This window comes from Camarhynchus parvulus, chromosome 3 (assembly GCF_901933205.1).
Source record: "Camarhynchus parvulus chromosome 3, STF_HiC, whole genome shotgun sequence".
Taxonomy (NCBI): Eukaryota; Metazoa; Chordata; class Aves; order Passeriformes; family Thraupidae; genus Camarhynchus; species Camarhynchus parvulus.
In genome coordinates this window covers 21,766,737-21,787,636 of record NC_044573.1, presented here as the reverse complement: position 1 = coordinate 21,787,636, position 20,900 = coordinate 21,766,737, and the positions used below count along the sequence as shown (strand labels likewise).

The following is a 20,900-nucleotide window of genomic DNA, read 5'->3' as shown; positions in this document are numbered from 1 at the left end:
TTATTTGCAACACAATCACACTGGATTGTCTGAGAGAAGACTCAATTCAAAGGTTTTTAAAATCACAACAAGAATCAGAGCTAGTTTTAACAATCCATTGCCTGCATATATCCATACACATGATTTTGCCTGGAATGACTGTGTCTTTGGTTACAAGATGTAGCTGGGGGGTGGATTCTATTCCCATCTGCTGGAGGTGGAGCAGTTATCTTCTGTTAATTGGGCAGTTTGCTTTACCTCTTCCACAACCCATGCTCCCTCCAGGGAGATATCTTCTGCTAACGGGCCATTGAGTGTCACTGAAAAATTACATAATCCCATTGTGAGAGGCTCCACCCAGAGGGAGGAGCCAAGCATTCCTAACTGGATATAATCTGAGACTTGGAACACCACAGTCAGCCTTTTCCATTGGATTTCCAGAGAAGCAGCTGTTTTCCCACAGGATTCCCAGAGGAAGATCAGGCCCATCTACATCACCACTGGACCTTCAGAGGAAACCTACACCTTTCTACAGGATCCCTGCTCCAACAGAAGCACACATGTCACTCCAGGAGGATTGCAGCCACCATTTAATAGGGCTGCTACCAACACCCTGACCAACAGGATGCCAGGTTGGACTCTGACTCTGGAAGGAATTGAGGATGGAGACCAGGGAGGACAAATCCCCACGGCAGAACCTTGTGGAAGAGGCCAAGTTGAGAGGCTCCACGGGGCAAGAATCTAACAGAGAGGAAAAGCCGCAGAGATCCCACACAAGGAATGGCTGCAGATCGTGGGGATCTGAGGAGGAACAACCCATTCCAGGCTGGGGAGGTGGCCAGAGATGCAGTCAGAGCTTGGAGCTGGGGATCCATGAGCAGCTTCATGATGAGAAGTCCCACAGCTGCTCGAAATGTGGGAAGAGCTTTGGCAAGAGATCTGCCCTGATTTGCCACTGGAGAATCCACACTGGGGAACGGCCCTACAGGTGTGAGGAGTGTGGGAAGAGCTTCAGCCAGATGTCCCACCTAAGTGTCCACATGAGGACCCACACCGGGGAGAGGCCCACGAGTGTGTGGAGTGTCAGAAGAGTTTCAGGAGGCTCTCCAGTGTACAAGGAGTATGGTGAGAGGCCTGCAGGTAATGCAGGAAGAGGTTTCAGAGTTGGGCCAATCTCCTCCTGCACCAGCGGACTCACACCGAGGAGAGGCCCTTCTGCTGCCCCGACTGCGGGAAGGGCTTCAAGCAGAACTCCCACTTCACCACCCACCAGCGCATCCACACCGGGGAGAAGCCCTACGAGTGTCCCGAGTGTGGGAAAAGGTTCAGGCACAATTCAGCCTTGACCAGACACCAACGGAGGCACCACTAAGGGAAGCCCTGCAAGTGCCAAGTGAGGGAGGATCTTGGTGCGCTGCTCCAGTGTGCTGGCTTTGCATCAGAGCCATTCACAGAAGTGACTTTCTAGGAGAAACCGCTACTAGTTTCCTCCATGTCTCATGCAAAACTAATCAGTAATTAGCTTTGAGAATTGACAGTCTGTTAAACCACTGAGAAAGCTGGACATGCCTCCACGTATAGCTGCCAAGGGGCCGTTCTGGCACCACAGGGGACTCCGGGCCCCCTGAGATTCCAACACAGCCCCAGCATGGCCTGAAATCCATCACTGAGACTGCATTGCTGCCCAGCAGGGATCGCGTAACCATCTGCAGGCCCTGGGGGAGATACTAACTCTTTCAGTGCACAGATGAGACCCACAGACATCAATCCTCTCTCAAAAGGACAGAGTGAGGACATGTAGAGGAACAACATGAAGACACCAAGGTCAGTGAAGAAAGAGTCAAGTCCCAGATGGGAGGGATGAGGAGATTCCTTGATCTTGGGGCTGAAATCCTCTTATAAAACTATGGAGAAGAACATAATCGATACATCAGACTCTTTTTCTCTGTAAGCCATTGAAAAGTATGGGGGAATGAAGGTTTCAAATTGTAGGTAAGAGCAAAGGCATTTATGCTAAAGTAAGCAGATGTCGAAGTAGCTGTGATTACACGAGAAATTTGAACAGAGAGTGATGAAGACCCATTGCCCACAGAGAAAGAAGAAGACCTCTGTTCCCAGAGATGAAGACGATCCCAGAGACAGATAAAGAGAACCTTTGCTCTTAAACAGCTCATCCTTAAAATAGTACCCCATAAGTTGACATGGCCCATAAACACAGCTGTGGGAAAAGCTGTGAAAAAAGGGAGAGACTTCACGATTGCAGATTTCCAGGCGGCTGCTGTTCATGGAAAATAAAAACCACGAGAGAACTGTTTTCTTGTGGAGCAGTCTCCATAAATTGACAAGAGGGACTCCTCTCCCTAAGTGAACTGAAGACAGACTGTTCTAGAAGTGATAAACTGACTGAATTGTTTATGTGCATTGTTAGTGGGAAAGAAAAGGTTGTAGGGGAAGGAGAAGTGTTCTAAAGGTTTTATTCTGATTATTATTGTTTTTTCTTTTAGTTACTGTTAATAAAGTTTTCTTTATACCCTTTTAAAGTTTTGAGCCTGCTTTACCTTCCTCCTAATCCTATCTCACAGCAGGGAATGAGTAAATCTAGAGGGTACATGGGCATTTGACCAACACTAAACCCACCACAGACTGTAATGATGCACTCATAGGTATACTGAAGGAAGTCAAACTCAGGACCCTTACAAAGAAGATCTTGCCAATTAACCTCTGAATTCAAATCCCTGAATTTCAAATTCTGCTCTGGGAGAAAGGTGACAGATGGCCCTGAGATAACTAATGCTGTATTATTCAAGGATTTATCAAGCAGAAGACTTGGGAACACTTATGCTAGACATCGACTACCCAACATAGACTACAGAACATGTAAACATACAATTTATCTTGAACTAGGTGAATATCTCACTTGGTTTTACTGGGGCATTAGCCCAGGAAGTATTTTAATCTAGGACTAAGCCCCTCTCATTTGCAGACAGGCTGAGTGAGTTGGAGTTGTTCAGCCTGGAAAGGAGAAGATTCCAGGGAGACATTAGAGCACTTCCTGTATCTAAAGAGGGTCTACAAAAGAGCTGGAGTGGGACTTACTAGAAGGGGCAGGACAAGGGGGCCTTACTAGTGACAGGACAAGGGACAATGGCTTTAAACTGAAAAAGGGTAGATTTAGATCACATATTAGGAAGAAGTTCATGATTGTGAGGGTGGTGAGGCTCTGGTACAGGTTGCCCAGAGAAGCTGTAGATGCCTCATCCCTGGAAGAGCTCAAAGCCAGGTTGGATGGGGCTTTGGGCAACCTGGTCTAGTGGAAGGTGTCCTTTCCCATGGCAAGGGGTTTGGAACAAGATGATCTTTAAGGTCCCTTCCAAGCCAGGACATTCTGTGATTCTATGAAATACCCTGAAAAACTGCTGGGGTTGTGCAGTAGTAAACACAAGCACAGTTGCAGTCAACAGGGCTTTTCATTTTCATTTTGAGAGGGAAATAAAATTTTCTCCACAAACTTTCTTGGCTGAGAGTTCACCCACTTTGGGCATCCTCTTTACAGAAACATTCCTCCCACTGTCTCTGAGAAGAGCTAGATTTCTGGCAGCTTGGCCTCCAAGCATCTGTATAGATGAATGGGAAAGCAGAGCTGTAGCTAACTCCTCATCTACTGGCAGCCAGGCAACTCCCTGCAGCAAAAATCTGGTAGCAACCTGGTACTTGAAGCACTAGGTCTGCAAGCCAGCTTGGCCAGGATTCTGCAAGTTAATGATGCGGCATGTTTTTGTTCACCTTTCCAAAGGTTTCTCTTCTGGGTAAAAAGATGATAAGAAAGTACAGGAAATAATAATCTGTGGCTAAATGAAAAGAAGTGTAAATGTGACTTTCAGTAAAATCTGCTCCAGAATGTTGCTTCTCCATTTGGAATAATGATCATGAATGATAATGAGCCTTCTTCCAAGCTAGAGACACGTGAGAGGTTTTGCAGAATCAAGGCCTCAGTGCATATTGAGGGCCCTGAGTCAGGAGTGGGAATAACTTGGCATAAAATTACTATTCACAACATTCTCTGTGGACACCACAGACTTCATGAATTGAATCTGGAGCCAGCAGCTTGTAACCTGGCATCCCTGTGTGCCTTTAAATACACTCTGGAAAGCAGGGGCTTCAGAAGCTGACTCAGAGCAGCTCCGACAGCTGTGTAGGAAGCAGAAAGCAGGGAAGGGCAATCTCCAGCCCTCTCAAACACAGTTATTTCAGACTGCCACTCACAGCTCTTGCTTTCATTTTTTATCTCCAAATGCCCCAGTCCAGCAGGCCTGTATGTTCCAATGATTTCACACATTGATGTAATTCCACTGACTTCACATGTAACTTAAAGCAAACATTACCATTTCAGTTTGGGAAACCGTAGCTGGTCACCAGAGATGCTGCTCATTCTTTTCTGAAACAGAAGAGTTATATTAAAAAGGCAAAAGAAAACTCAATGGCTTAAAGTACTTCTCATTTATTTGAGAGAATAAATGTTTTGTTTTGTGTAGCTGACTCAGTTTTCACCGATGTTTCTTTCACAAATGATACACAAAGATGCAGTCTGAAAATATCTTTCAGTGCAGTCAATATGAAAATCTCATCATTGCAAGGAGTTCTTGGTGTCAGGAATTTCAACTGCCAACAGATTTTTTACAGCACATATTCAAACAGCACTTCTAAGCCTAAGCAACCTTTGGGAAAACATTTTAAACCTCAGAAAAAAACATTTTTACATTAACTAGAACTTGCAGGAAGCTTCCTTTACAAACTCTGAAATACTGATGAACCTCTAAGGTAGACTCTTTTACCCTGGGAACTGGCAGCAAGGCTTGAGTTGCCAATAAACAGTACCCAGGACACGCTGGGCAGTGTCAGTTTCTAAAAATGGGAGCAGAAGAAAATGACAGCTGTTGGAGGGCAGGCAGGAACAGAGGAACACACTGATACAGGGGCTTGGCCCCAGTGATCTCTCAGTAAGAGCTGTGGGCCCTGAAGTGAAGTGGGAATTAACCAGGTAAGGAATGCAAGGATTTCCTTTACTGCAATCAATACAGGAGCTGGCAGTTTAAAGGACAAGTGCCTAAAGACTGCTATGTTGTCTGTAAAATTGATTTTGCAATATAAAGAAATTAAATGAAAAGTCTACAACACCTACAAGAATGATAAAAGTATATTACACTAGTACCCTATAATTTCTAGATATGTTCTACCCAGGATTGAATCTGAAGTGTATAGAAAAGGATTCTCTGAGCTCAGCTCAGCAGGTAGGGGTCATAGAATATTCTAAGCCAGAAAAGACCCACAAGGATCACTGAGTCCAACTCTTAATTGAATGGCCCATACTCCCTCTCTCTACTAAAGATTATTTCACCAAAAGCAAAGAAGATGAGAAGTGCCCAAGTTAAGAGACTGTGTTGACAGAGGAAAGGAAAATGAAGAGAGACAGAAGGAAACAGATCAGTTTCTACCAAACAGGCTTCCACACTCTTAGTCTTTTATATTCACACAAAGCTATAATAATTTGGCTTTTGATTTATGGTTTTTACACACAAAGTCCAACTCATGTCATGAAGGCATTTTACAAACATTTATGGTGATCTTACTGTATTTATGCCCTACCACAGCTACTGAAACTTGAGTGTGTGCTTAAAATACTACAAATACTTATTTGCTGAATTGCTATCCCAACCTATATAGTAAAAAGAAATGTGCTGACGTGCTTAAAACTTAGCTCTACGTGAATGGCTCCAAGGTAAGGCATCCCACATGTTAGCAGTTCCGAACGGGGGAGGGTGGAACTGGATACGGGACAGCAGCGCAGGCAGGCTTTAGCGCAGCCCCGCAGCGCGCACACAGCCGTGCCTTTGTCACGGATCTCCGGGGTCCCGGCCAGGCTGCAGCCCCCGGACGCGCTCAGAGCTCGGCATCGGTTCCTCGGGAATCCCAGCCCGTGCTGGGCTCGGGCAGCGCCGCGCCTCCCGCCCGCGCCACGGCCCCTGCGGACAGGGACAAACACCGCCGGCTGTCCCACAACCGAGCCGGCAGAACGGAAAGGAGACATGAAGCGCTGAGGCGTCGGGAGGATGGGCGAAAAAAAAAATAGTCGGGAGTACTGGAGAGATGGCGGGGAGATGCGCGACTCCCGGCGCTCTCAGCTCCCCGTCAAGCACCCTTTGGCGGAGTCCCCGCGAGCGGCACCCCGGGGCGCGCTCCGCGCCCGCCGCGGGATTGGCCGGGGCGCCCCGCCCGCCATCCCGCCCCTTCCCCCCGCCGGGAAACCCCGCCCTCCCCACCTCCTCCGCGCCCGGTTGGAGGAACTGCCTGTCAATCATCCGGTCCCCGGCTCGCGGCCCAACTCCCGCGTTCTCCCCAGGCCGCCGCGGGCGGAGCGGGGGGCGTTCCGCGCTCCTCTGCCTCCATTGGTCGCTCTGGGCCGTCAATTACCTTTCGCAGCCAACCGCGGCCGCTGTCCCCGCCCCCGCCCCGCCCCTCCCCCCTCCCTCCGCTCAACTCCGCTCGCTCCGCCAAGTTGCGCGGCCGCTGCCCGGCGGCTCCGCGGTTCTGGCGGCGCCACGCACGGCGGCCCCTGGCGGAGCGCGGCCAGGCGGGATGACGGCGGAGGCGCGGGGAGCGCCCGGCGGCGGCTGAAGGCGGACACGGGGCGCGTGGAGGCGAGCGGCTGAAGCTCAGGGGCGAGTCCGGCCGATGACAGCGGGCTCGACTGAAGGGGACGCGGAGCGAACGAAGCGGGAGCGGGGCAGCAGCGGCGTTGCCGAGCCCGTCCCGCGGCGGCTCGCGCCGCGCCTGCCCTGAGGACAGCAGGACCCCGGCAGGGAAAGTTTGGCGCTCGCCCGCCCCCGTCCCGCCGGGCAAAGTTGTCTTTGGGTTTGTTTGTTTGTTTTCTCTTTCCTCCTCCTCCTCCTCCCCCCTTCCGCTCCCCCGGCGGCTCCGCGCGGGGAGGAAACGGCGAGGGAAGCAGGAACTGAGGAGCGACCCGGGAGCCTCCCCAGCGCCCGGCAGAGCCCGCTGCGCTCCTCTCCTCGTCCGTGCGGTGTGTGAGGGCAGCCAGGACTTCGTTTTTGGTGGTGTTTTTCGTTGTTGTTTTTTGTTGGTTTTTTTTTTTTCAAGCCCCTTTGTTTTTTGCCCGCCCGCTTCTCCCTCCGGTACAATATATGCTCGTGGAGAGCCGCCCCGCCGCCCAGCCATGTCGGCGGCCATCTCTGCCGCGGAGAAGGTGGATGGCTTCACACGGAAATCGGTGCGCAAGGCGCAGAGGCAGAAGCGCTCGCAGGGCTCCTCGCAGTTCCGCAGCCAGGGCAGCCCGGTGGAGCTCTCGCCGCTGCCCCAGCTCAAAGGTACGAGCCTGCCCTCCCGCCCTCCCCGCCGGCTGCAGGTGCCGCTGCCCACAGCGCCTGCCCTGGCTCGGCCCCTGCCCCGCGCCCTCTGCCCTTTAGCCGTGTCCTCCCCTGCCCCCGGCGCTTTCCAGGTACGGACCCGCGGCTGGAATTCCTCCTCTGCCCGCACAAACCAGCACCGCTGTCCCGGCCGCTGACTCCACTAACTCGCCGCCCCCCTTTTCTGGCCGGTTCGCGTGTGCTTTAAGGGCTTATTGAGGAAAATGCAGACCATAAGTTGAGTTGAGGAGTGCGGGCGATCGAGCGCTGAAACCCGGGAGCGAGCGGTGGCTCCTCCCACGGGGTTTTGCTGAGAGGAGCTGTGCCCGTGGTGTGACATCCCGAGTTAGCGGGGAGAGTTCCCGTTCGGCCGCTCCGTGCTGTTCTCCGCTCCCGGACAGCGCCGAGCGGCGTTTGCTGCTCTCCAGCAGCTGCATCGGAGACTCCCCCAGCACGGTGCTGTGTGGAGACACTCTCAAGTGAATGAAAACTCTGGGTGCTGGCATTGCTGAAACAGAAGATAGACAGTGAAGGTTTTATCCCCTGTGCCGCAGCTAAAATTTGAGAAGGCTCGGTTCATTAGGTCACAGAAATGAAGCGTAGTTCATTGCAACCTTCTACGTCTTTGAATACATTTCTGTATATTTTTAAAATTACAGAAAGGATATGTTGGGGAGAGAATACAGAACTTGTTATTAAAGCATTTGTCAGGGACTTGGAAAATAAGGGAGAGCGTTTACCTTAATGTGACCTAGCATGTTAATTTTACTTCCACTGGCTTTAAAGTCTTAAGGCTTTTGAAGCTGGATCATATGATGGTGGAAAAAAAAATCTGATTTGCAGCAAATATCCAAAATCTGAAAGACATAGCAAATTAAAAAATATTCCTAGGTACTAAGGAATATTTTTTTTCAGTTTGATTTTTATGGCATTTACAATCATGTCTCTAGTATTTCAAGGCTGTCACGTTTTGCTGCTGTTTGAGTGACAGATGTACATGAATCATAAGTCTGGCTCTTAGCAGAAATGTTATCGACTAGAAATAAGCTTAGGCAGGGGAGTAACAAGGGCAGGGTTGTTTGTTTGGTTTTAACATGTTTGTTGCAGTGGTTTTGGGTGTTAGTTTTAATAACAGCAGGGATGTTCTCGCTGCTTGTTTTGGGCTTTCCTTCCTCTATGAAGTTGTGTCCTGCCTTGGTCCACTGCTTTGATTTGAGGGATTGACAACCTGGATAACTTGTTTGAAATCAAGATTCAGTTTCTGCTGTGCCCATGCTGTGCAGACAATACGTTTTCCTCAGGGCTGAATTTGAGAAACCACACTTGAGACTTTGTAAAGGCCCTTGGTAAATACTGCACATAGGTGGCAGACTTCAGAAAGTTTGAGTTCTGGTCCAGCAAACAGTTAAACATACGTGTGTTATGCAGGGAGCAATTCCAGCTTAAATCAGCAAAATGTCCAAGTTTACATTCTTTGCTGAGCTGGGACTTTAATATTAAAAATTTCAACTCTGCATTACGAAGTCCTGTAGTTTTGTGAATGTGGTTTTACAGCTTTTTACTTGTAACACAGAGAAATTTTGCATGGCATCAGCAGCTCAGATGTTTGGAAATTTGAAGCCATAAGCCAGCAGAGGAATTTCTTCAGTTATGCAGGGTTTTATAGTAGTTTGAATCACCTTATTGCCTGAAGTTCTTAAAGGAAAATCCCTTCAGTCTTTATGCTTATGATTCAGATGTGAAGTCTCGCCTTGAAGACCTGCTTCAGAACAGAAATTGTGGGCAAAATGTACTTTTATGAGCTGTAGTGTCCCAAGTAGCCAGTTTGCAGAAAGTCAAGCAGCACTCCTTTTGCTTGTTTTTCTCCCTTAGGTTTGTGATGTTAGGTTTGTCCTAAACGTAGCTGTGGGCATGGGATGGTTTCTTTTCATAATGCTCCCTCTCTCCCTTTTCCTCTTAACCCTTCCTTTTGCTCTCTATTCTGGTTTGTTAATACAGTATTTGTTTATCTGTGTCTGGGAAGATAAATCTTTGCTTTATTCTTGAAAGTTGATGTGCAGTTCAGCAGTAGTTTTGATGCTGCCAGTGTAGTATCATCTACAGAATCATGAGCCATAATGGGCTGGAAAAGGAAAGTACAGTCATATACTTTATATATATATTTTTTATAATGATGCCTACAGGTGCTCAGCATACACTGTGTAATTAGAACAAGTTTTTACTTTTACAGACCTCTTCAAATAAATGTTGAACCTGAGGTATTTCAGACCTGTATTGGGGAAAATGGAATATTTTTAGATGAAAAAGCAGTTTGGTATTATGCTGCTGTAAAATATTTCATCTTGTTTATAGGTATTGTCTTGTTTCATCACTTTTTAAGAGATAATATTCTAAAATAAGTATAAACAGTATTTTAAAACTCCCCAGTAGGTTTGCCAGGCTGGCCTAAAGCACTTGCATCTATTTTACTGGAGGGAGAGATGTTCCAGAAGAAAAACAGAAATTACCTATCACTTTAGAAAGTACCTTCTTGGGTAGAGAGTGTTGTGGGATTTTTCCTTTTCTGTAGGGGCTGTTTTGTTTGCCACTGGAATGGCTAGCTCAGATGGTGAGACAACCTTTCAGAGTTGTGTTGTTTCAAAGCCTTTAGACAGATAATCTAAAAAATACATATTTCTGCAGTTAATTGTACTGCTGCTCTGAATTACCAAAATTCTGTGCTTTGGCTGTGTGTTTCTTCTCCTACATCACATCTCTACTGGTGGGTAACAGTCCCCAGTAGCAGAAACTCTTCCCTTCAGAGGAGTTTTTGGGGGAGTGAGATGGAGAGGAGGGATGGTAGGACTGTGTGTTGTGGTTAACATTCAGCTTATCTTTGGGTGTGATGATATCTATCCTGTGTAGGTGAAAGCTCAGCAAAACCTGAGTGATGGCAGGGTACTCAAAATAATTTAGTAATTTGTTCTTCAGGTAATTTAGGAGTTTTCCTAAAGCGTTGTTATTCAGGACAGTATCCATTTTACTGTATAATTTAACAACTGAATAGGAAATAGTGAAGACACAGTGATTATATTTAAAAGAAAAAAAGATTGTTTAATCACCCCCCCATCTTCTTTTCATTTTGTTACCTAAAGTTTGTGTAATAAAAGAATTTTGAAGAATCTTCAGCCAGAGTAATGTGCTGATACACAGCAGGACTTTAAAATTCTATGGACAGTTCTGAGAGTGTTGCTTTTAAAGAAATCTAGCAAAGGGAGTGTTATTTTTGTTGTCTTAAGAAGTGATAATTTTGTCCCAATAGGAGATTGTTTTAAGAGACTGCAATAGAACGTGGCAGTTACCTTCATTTTTGAAAAAGACATGCAACTTGACCTTGGAGCCTGATCTGACTCTCCAGTAGATGTGTGCATGCTTGTCTCTGTCACTTTTGGTTGAGGCAGCATGTAGAAATACAGGTGGAAAGTGGTGAAAAGAAAACACAACTTGTTGATTTGATTTAGTACAGTTAATATGGCCTGTCAGGTTGTAAAGCAAATATATTTTTTTTCTTTTGTGTACCAAACTTGTCAACTGCAGCTGGAAAGAATAAACATTTCCTGATGCCTCTTACCCTCACAAGAGAAGAATTGGAGAGTGATCCAGAAATCTTTCAGCCGTGGACTAGCAGTACTTAGAGGGATCTCTGTGGGGTAAGAGTTACAGAGGTGGAGTGTACTGGAACGAGAAGACATTTTTAAGAAGACCTCCCAGTGTGCAGTGCCAGCATTCAAATACAAGGTGTAAAATAGGTGTTAACTGTGGTTATTTTCTTTACTTAAACTCTTGAGAGAGAGCTTGGCTTTGGCTGAAAACCAGTTGCTGTGTTCAAGCTAAGCTTTTGTGGGAATGCTGCAGAGAGGCCTGGTAACCTTGCTGATAGGTAAAATTTTCATGTAATTAAATCTGAGGATCAGTTCAAGCCTCACATTTTGAGTGGTTTTGTGTGCTTTTCAGAGTGACATAAATAAGTGGAATTAAAAACAGCTGAAAGGAATTTTCTTGTCCTATTAAGTTGCCTTTGCTCCCCAAGGGAAAGTGTGCTTCAAAGTTTTAGAATGGTTTACTTTTACTACAGCCTTAATAAATATTTATAAGTGAAAGGACAGTTTTCTCTCTCAGATTTGCACTTGTTTTTTTGTGTCCCTCATGATTCATTGTTATTTCCTCTTCTGTAGTCTCCCATCCTCCACCTTTTGTATTCAACATCCTTTGCAACTGTGATCATCTTGGATGAGTTTTTCCTTAAAAGTGAGAATCTTTAATTCAGATGAAGAATGAGGATGTTCTGTGAGGAATTTATGTTTACCTCTTACTATAATCTCAGCAGGACGTACTATGAAGTAGTCAAAACTTCCCTTTTAGTGAAGTTACAGTCTTGAGAAATAAACAACCTATAACAGATGAAAAAGTAGTAGTTCCATGAAAAACGAGCTGTTTGAATTTTTTTCTATATTAAGGAACTGTTCCTAGTTTATGGAGTGGAACATTTTGGTTTTTGTTCTTAACAAATTGACCTTTTTATCCGTAGACTTGAATTTTTGGTCTTAGAATATACTTCCATCAAAAGCAGCTCCTAAATATAGAGCCTATTGACTGTCTTCACATGAACTTTTCTATTTCAATCTTTCACATCTTCCATGTGCCAGCTTAGTATCAGATTTCTTTTTCCATATTCATTGCTTTCTGGTTTAGTCAGATAGTAGTTTGCAGGTGCTGAATTCAATGTTAGTTGCTGTAGGAAATACAAATGAAATTAGTTATTGCTGCAGGCTATCTGATCAAAAGATGATTACTTCAATCTATAGATTTGAGGGTTTTTTAACATCTGTCTATCTTAAAGTCATTCAGTGCTTTTGAAAAGGTGTCATACCAACAGTTCTGGACAGATTAATATTCTTTTAAAGGACAGAGGGATATGTGTTGTGTTTTGATTAAAAAAAAAAGTCTTCCATTGAGAAGGCTGTAACATTTAGCTTCTATACCCTTGTTGTCCTGACTCTTGTTTTAATCTAGCAGGTTAAAATTACAGCTTTTATCAGCATGTGGATTTGGAGGGTTGGAGCTGCAGCCCAATTGGATTAATAGGTAGTAAATAACACCTGTTTTAGAAGACTACCTTGGCAAAATGCTCTACTAGAAACTGGATGGTGACAGCTTCTTTTTAAAGTCTGAATCATTGATTCCATCAGAGAATTACTGAACTAGTTTCTCTCAGGTTTTGCTGAATTTGTGGCCAATGAATAATGTTGTCTACAAGATGCTATTTCATAGTATGTTTCTAACTTGAAAGCAGAGTTCATCATAGTTAAGGTTGCCTTCAGTTTTCCTCCACAAGACGTTATTCTGAGCTGCTCACAACATTGCTGAACTGTTTGGACTGAAGTTTTCCATGCCAAGTATGGACAGTTTTATTTGCCACTCTTCCTCAGGCTAATTTTCTTATTTTCAGCAAAACCAATTCAAGCTACTTTGAACGCTAGAGGAAAGATAAATTGTATAGTGTCAATATTAAAAAACCAAACAAACCATGAATTGTGTTGAGGTTTAATGCTTGCTGTACTTTTGTGCTTAGCATGTGGTTCTTAATGCAGATGGATCTCATGTGGTCCAAATTCTTGTTTGGTCCGGTTGTAGCTGTTGTAGCTCAGCAGCAGGAATGATGGTTGGTATTCACCAAGCTGGTACGTAGAGCTCCTTCAGGATCTGCTCCCATCTGCCACGCTCTGGGAGGCTGCTCTGTGTGGCTTTCTTTGGGCTTCTTGTGTGCAGTACTGCTAGGATAGCAGGAGGCAAAGTCAGACAGCAAGTGTAGGCAAAACTGTCATTTTCTACAAGCAAGAGCCCAGAGGTACATTACAGGTGGAGACATGGTGTGGAACTGCTGAGATGATGGAAAAGCCAAAGTGGGAAGAGAGGGCAGAAGCCAGCTCCTCTCCAGTGACTGCAGGAAGCTCAGTGGTTTTGGAGTCTCAAGACTCCTGTTGGCTGTGAAACTTTCTGAAGTATTTCTTAACATGTTCTCTTCTAATTTCTTAGTAACTTTTCATAGCAGCCGTGGATTTTGAACTTCCCACAATCTTCCTGAAACTTCACAGGCTTAGGGATTTTGTTTTGTACATCAGGAGTTGTTTGCAGATTAGCTGGTTCATCAAATGAGAGGTTTTTTTCCTTGAAAATTGAAGGTTGAGGAGAGCATAACTGTACATTTGGAGGTGGGAAGTGAAGCTGGGAAAGGCTGCTGAAATGTAAATGCAGGATACTAAGCCTCAGTATCTTAAGGGCATGGAGGCTCTGGGAACAAAGAGCAGTCTGATCAGAATTCAGCAAACCTGTATTCTTCTGAAAGAATAGCATGTACTGCTGCAATGCACATGGTGAAAAAAAGAGGCTATCAATTAAAAAATAGAAATGGTGCTGTTGCATTGCCTTTTACTGTTGGGAAAAGATTTCTCTCTCATTCTCATCTTAAGTTTCTTCTGTCTTCCATTGTTTATCTTGATCTTCCCAAGCAAAGCTTTGGTGAAATAGATGGGTTTTGTCAGCTCTGTTGATATGATAGGATTCAGAAGAGAAATACAAATTTTGCTGAGGAGCTGGGAGGTTGAGGTGAGAGTAACAGCCAAAATCATATTTGTGCATGTCTATTCAAGAACAATGCTGCAAAAGGAAGATGTTATATTTCTAGTAGATAATTTTTTAAAACACTAAGAATTTAAAAGATGATAAAATTACTCCCTACAATAGGAGAAAAACTTTCCACATTTTATAAAAGTTTCAAATGACTGATTAGAAGTTTGTATCTGGGACCATCACACACTTGGAGAGTTGGCGAGCTGTGGGTGACAGTGAGAGTGGCACAGTTGATTTTCTCTGAACTGAAAGAGGAGGTGGGTTTCAAGTTTAGAGGAGGACAGTATAGCATGGGGCAGGAAGGCTGATCTGAAAATGATCAAGAATAAAAAGTCACAGCAATGTCTCTAAATATAAAGGGGGAAACAGCTTCATTTCTACTATGGCTGCATTAAGGGATTAGCAGAGTGCACCACTGCATAAACAAGTGAGCTTTTAGAAGTGATTTAATAGGTTTATTTCTGTAGATGCTTGGTCCTTCAAAATACAGGGGCACAGTTTTTATTTTATTAATTTCATCCTAAGTAAAATTATACGGGAGAATATAGGGGAGGAAAAAGTGGGCTTTTTGAAAAAGGTTCTAATTTAGTGTAATTAGAACCTTTTTCTAATTTAGTGTAATTAGAACCTTTTTCTAAGTTTTCAAAAGTTTTTCAAAAAACTTTTGAAAAGTGTACCATATTTTCCATTACAAATTCTATGCTTGAAATATGACATACATGTAAGTTTGAAGTCTTGTTAAACAGCAAAATTTTGATTCCCTGTCTATGTAAAAGCAACAAATAGTGAGAACTGAGCTTAGGTCTTGAATTAGTATGGGAAACAAAGTTGTGCACTTCAGCATAGTTGGATTCTGTAGGAAAGCAATTCTTGTTGTTTTGAGAAGAAAAATGAAGATGCGAGTTATCAGCACCCTCTTGAGAGACATGGGCTTGGTCCCACAGTGAAGTCAGGAAGGACAGGGTTTGGTAATACATATTACTTCATCTTCTCTTAAGAGTAGGAAGTGGGATCAAAATAAACCAAATACATTAAAATGATGTAAATTGAGTTTAAAAATAGCCAAGAGATTTTGCCAAATGGGAGAGGACTTAAAGTGCAGGTTCCCTCATTACTGAACACTTCATCTTTAGAGTTCTTGGTAGAGTGTAACTGAGTATGCTTGAAATTGATGAAAAAATTATCTCAACCTTTTATTTATGAGGTTAAATGTCTGCTTCGCTTAATTTAAGCAAAGAGATCTCATGAATGTTTGCTTTTTGTCTGCTCAGGATGATCTATTCTTGTTCAGGTTGGTGGGGAGTTGGGTCACTGAATGCAGCACACCCAGGATTTCACCTGTGTTCCCCTGTCTAATTTAATCATAATTCTTTCCACTGCAACATACTTTATAAAGTATCTTATTATTGATCCAAGAAGACTTCGAAAAGTAAGAAACCATTGATTAGCCAGTTTGTAAACTACGTATTTATCCAAGGAGTTAATCCAGTACTTGTAACTTCCACACAGATTTTCACAGGAATTCAAAGGAAGAGGTGGGTTTTCATTGTGTTTTGGAAAGTTAGATTGGCTGTTTCCTCTGGCACACATTTCATATTAAATTACTCCTCTATGCATCTCCTTCACGTTTAAAAGCTAAGTGCAAATTAACTACAAGATAAGTTTCTGTACTTCTGTTGAATTGTGTTTAACAGCTACCCTTGGTTTCAGTAAAGGGTATTTTTAGATTTCACTTAGCACTAATATTGCCATGTGAAAATTACATGAATATTTCTTCAGTTTCTGGAAAATAAACAAACTTGATTTGTGTTGACTTGCATGTTCTTGTGTGATCTCAAACTGGAGCAACTTCATCATCTTGCTAAAATTAATTTTATACTTAGATATGGTGAGGAAATGACGGGGAAGTTAATAGATTTTTAATCTGTTAATAATATGCAACACAGATCCACTTACGGCATGCTTCATAATTACCACTCATTAATTATAAACTACCATAATGTCAGACAGGAGGTTTGCAGTTGACTTAAAGTAGAGGGAACTTAAATTGTAAATACAGTTGCTGTCCCTTCAGAGTTACAAATCAATTTGTTTCATTCAAGCAAAGTGCTTTAGGTCCCTGTGAATTGAAAATGTTGTTAATGCAGTCCTAGATAAAGGGTATTAAGCTGAAATTTTTACTGACCCTGTGTGGCACACAGCTTTGTCACCTGCTTCTTGGCTGTGTGCCCTGGTAAAATTTGCGCAGGGCACTACAGCTGTTGGGGGGAAAAATAGGGAGCAGAGCTGCTCAGATTAATATCTTAATTCTTAGCAGGGTAGATGTGACACCCTTGTCGCACCCTCACCCTTGTCACACCCTCAAGGGTTTTATTGCATATTGAAAATTGCATATGAAATCCAGTATTTTGTTGAACCATTACACTTTTATAAGTAGTTTGTCTGTAAGGGCAAGTGCTTCAATTTGTGGAAAAGTGTAAATAAGGTGATATTTTGGGAACATGGAGCTTCATACCAGTTGTCCCTTCTGATCTTTTTGATTTGACACTCTCAGAAGCTTGGTCTGTAGTGTCCTTCCATTTCTGTAGTCCCTTGGGTTTTGCTGGTGGTTAATTTTCCTGGCACAAGAGTGAATTACCTGGAGTAACAAGTTGCTTGTGCAGCGTCTCTGGGTACTTGCACCTTGTGGCTCATTCAGTGTCACCTGACTTAGACTTTAAAGAAACTACCTGTTTACATGCACAGGGTTTTACCTTGGTCTTTATTTCCCCTCTTGTTAGGAGGACTTCTTGGAAGCATCTCTGTTTTACCATAACAACAACCTTTATTACATTTCAATATTTAAAAAGCTATTTAGGAGCTGTCTTTGCTGTTTGGGAAAGCAGTTTCAGTTCTGGGCCTATGTATCAATTTCTGTAATTTTAAGTTAAAGGTGCTATCTATCCCATATTCACATCTTCTGAGAAACAATTTCCTATTCAAAAGATCAATTACTCTTTTTTCCTAACTGAATGACCTGGCTGTGCATATGAATTCCACTGTAGGATTTATCACCCTTAAATTCAGAAGTCTCTTCCTTAAAGAGGCAGGTTCCTGTTTTAAATTAATTTTTTAGAGGCTCTGGGTATGTTCAGAAAAGGCTTACTCTGCCATATATATGATCAGTCACTAAAACTGCTTTATGGGTTTTAAATGATGACAGCAAATACAGTAGCAGTGTGTGCCAAAACCATAAACGAATGCATTGGAGAGCATTATAGTGGCTTATAGGTGGGAGCAAGCTTGTTTCAAGTACAAGAGCAGTGGAGGGGGTAATTGATTTTTGAAAATATAACACTTCAGATGTGTAAGAAGTGAAACTTCTTTGCCTTTTCTAATAAATAGTTTCACTCAGAACAAAACTTCTTATGGTTAGCCATGTCCAAATTCCTCAACTTCTCAGTACTGTCAAAAGCAGCTCTGATTCAACTGTGTCAGTCCATTGGACAATTTTTCCCCTGCTTTTCCTTATTGTTGCATGGAACTGAATTTCACCTAGATTCTGAACTGCTGGTGTGTTCTTGAGGTAAGCTTTGTATTGTTAAACTTGTACATTTTGTTAAGGATGACTTTAGGATGTTTTTTGTTCCTGTTCCAGTGATTGGTATGCTGGGTGAGTTTTTATTTGTTTAAAGAACCAATGGTGCTTTAATTCCTTTTTTAGAAAGTGTGGTAGAAATAAGGTGAATTGTGCCAGGCCCAGTTACTAGAGTCTAACTTTAAGGACCAAGGGGATAATTTGTATTTTTGGATATTAACTGTTTGTTGTCTTCTGTAATTAAACAGTAAGAAATAGGGGTATTAATATAAAAGCATTTCAGTACTTTCTTACTCTCTGAAGTGTCTTGGTTGACTCAAATCTTAATTAAAATCAAGAGATTTAACATGGTAGTAGCTGGAGACTCTTTGTGAGGTTATAAGAAAGCCTGGAAGATAGAAGGTAGAAACAATCTAGATAAGACACTTGCAGTTCATTATCATTGAAGGAGCCGTGTCACAGAATTTGTGACAGATGTTGTTAGATCAGCATGGGCTTTTCAGATTTTCTGCACTGATTTGTTGAGGTCATCTGCTGGCCATGTGGAGCAGCAGATGAGACTCTGAACAAACAATATCTTACTGGGTGGGAGACAGCTTTCCAGGAGTACTTTTTACTAAATGACTTAAAAATTGTCTGTAGCCTAGACTTGTAACCTACTCTCTAATTCACAGCGCTGTATGTGAATAAAAGGAATTGTTGATTGCTATTCTCATCTAGTTTTACTTCTAATATGTGATTACTTTTTTTTTTCCTTTTCCTTCCCTGGCATATATCACAGAATTAATCTTAACTTGAGAATATTCCAATGGGCAAAATTTCTGATTTTCTTACTATTTCAAAAGAGAGTGGAGATTTACCATGTGGAAAGTGCCACAGTGTGCAAGTCTTGGCTGATGACCATCTGCAGAATAGTTTATTTCAAAATGGAAGTACAGGAGAAGCTCAGCTTGTTATCTTGATTGCCTTTGCAGTCCTGATTTCTGAAATGAAGAGGTTAAATGTTAGTGTGAGCCCCTGGGTCCTAGACAGGATTGACCAACTTGGTAATTCTGTGCCAAGTCCTTTTGTGTTTGTTTTGTGTGGTTTTTTTTTTTTTTGTTTTGGTTTTTGTTTATCTTCTATAGGTAGTATAAATTTCCTTCCAATAATGATTGAAAATGCATTGTCTTCCAAATCTTCTCTAGTGAACAAACTTACAATTGAATAAGGTGCTGGTTAACTTTTAGGATGCATAATGTTGTTCTGACTCCCTTATCTGTCCTGGAAAGTCAGAGTTCTGTTTACTGACAACATGGAGAAAAATTCATTCAACCCCTTCTGGAGTCCTAGCAACAGCTGTAGATTTTGGGGTAAGAGGTAATTTGAAAATACATACTTTGAATTATTGATTGGAAGGGGCAGAGGGAAAGCCTACAACCTTGGTCTACCAAAAAATAGTGCTTATTCTTTAGGGTGACAAAGATTTTTTTAATGTGGAAAACCTGAAAATATTGATGAAAAGTTCCTTGGATGCCTGTGGTGCTGCACAGAGCTCGTCTGAGTAGCCCCCTCAATTTCAGTGGGGCTGTGAGCTGCCAAAAGCTGGAATTGTGGGAACTTCTCCTGTGGGTGTGTGGGGTTCCTGTGGAGTGTTATACGCTACCAACCAAGTATATGGGAGTACATTTTTTCTTTAAAAAGGAGCTTAAAGTGATTTAAAACAAACAAAATCCCCAAAATAACCAAACCTCACAACAAACACAATATCCTAAATGTGTTATTCTCAGAAATCTCTTACTTAACTGAAAAATCTTTCCTACACATTATCTGATGCCTCAGTACTTGGGTGATATGGTTCCAGAGGAGATGTAAACTAACTCAGCAGCTCACTGCAGAGAGCTGCTGCTCCTGTCTCTAATCCTGTGCCAGAGCTGATGCACATCAGGCCCCTCCAGAAGCCATTTCACCTCACTAATATGACCATGTTATTGAGTTAAAGTAGCTTGGGAAGAGCCTGACAAGTTCCAGAGCTAGTGCTGATGGATGGGTGTGACTGGAACAGAGAAGGGGAAGGGAGGAGTAAATGGGAAAGGGGGTAGCAGGGAGAGAGACCTCTCTCAGTCTCTGTCAGCCAACAACTTTGCTGCCTGGCAGGCTGCAGATGGAGACTTCTGAGAACCTGGAAACACTCTGGGCCCTGTTGTAACATCAACTGCACCAAAACTGCGTCTCCTAACAATGTTTTGCCATGTCTGTAACACCAGCACCGACACTCAGATGCTAGGAGAGACCACAACAATTGTATACACAAGAGCTCTCTGGGACAAAACCAAATATTACATTTAGGTCAAATGGGACTCCTCATGCTTGGTTTGTGTAAGTGGGGCAGAGTTTATCACACTACCTCCTTTTCAGACTAATGGTGTCTCTGAAAGGAGCAGGCTGTACAAAAACATTGATTCCTGTAAATGAAAAGCCCCAAAACCAAACCCAGAGATTTGGTGTCTCACAGTCCCCATGCTCCTCTCTCCATGTCACTGTTAAGACTTCCTCCTGCTCCAGCAGGTCCCTCCACCACTGAGCTGAATAGAGTGCAGTAAGTGCCTAAATCCTAAACTTTGCACTGGGGAATGCAGCACGATTGTGACATGATCCTCTTCATGTATTCAGTTTGTCAGGGAATTATGTAGAATTGTCACCAAGTTCTAAGGAGATAGGTGTTACTTTATTCTGTTATATCATTGTCCTCTTAAGTGCTTGGAAGGGCTGTGTGCGAACTGCTTTAAGAGACTGTCAGACAAAAGCTCCTTGGTTGTTTCTCTGGCTTTTTCATCTTCCTGGGGTAGCTGTTTCAGAAAAAACTAGAAATATTTAGTTTGTGAGACTTAAAAAAAATAAATGGAAAATGTTTGCAAATGTTTGAGAGGGTTTATTTTGTATTGGCAGGAAAACGATGAATTTTGAACTTGCCATTTGTGTAGTTGAGAGTTTTTGTGGATTTAAAGTTTGGTTTCTGCTGCTGAATCAAGGATTATGTTAGGTTCTCTGGCTTTGTACTGAAGGTCTTAGGTAAAAAATTGTGTTGAGAAAGGAGAATTGTCTTTCTTTTCCTTCCATGAGGAAGGCCTGTACATGTTTAAGAGATTAATATATTGTAGGAAGACATCATTGTAGTGTACTTTTGTCTCCATTTATGCACTAGTGATGTAGCTCTTGTGAATTCTTTTTCTTTCCATATTTCTTTTTATTTCCATATTTTGCTTGGGCCTGCCCTA

The 20,900-nt window shown here is 43.0% G+C and overlaps 1 protein-coding gene and 1 pseudogene across 1 annotated transcript in view; both read left to right on the top strand.

The window, feature by feature from the left end:
* Positions 1-641: 641 nt before the first annotated feature.
* On the top strand, positions 642-1,351 carry LOC115901586 (annotated as a pseudogene).
* Positions 1,352-6,534: 5,183 nt separating this feature from the next.
* The window catches only part of PPP2R5A (protein phosphatase 2 regulatory subunit B'alpha), a 40,744-nt gene continuing 26,378 nt past the window's right edge, over positions 6,535-20,900 (top strand). Inside the window, exon 1 of the mRNA XM_030944552.1 lies at positions 6,535-7,358. Within this exon, the coding sequence (XP_030800412.1) occupies positions 7,208-7,358 (151 nt within the window). The 5' untranslated portion in view covers positions 6,535-7,207. The remainder of the gene's footprint in view (positions 7,359-20,900) is intronic.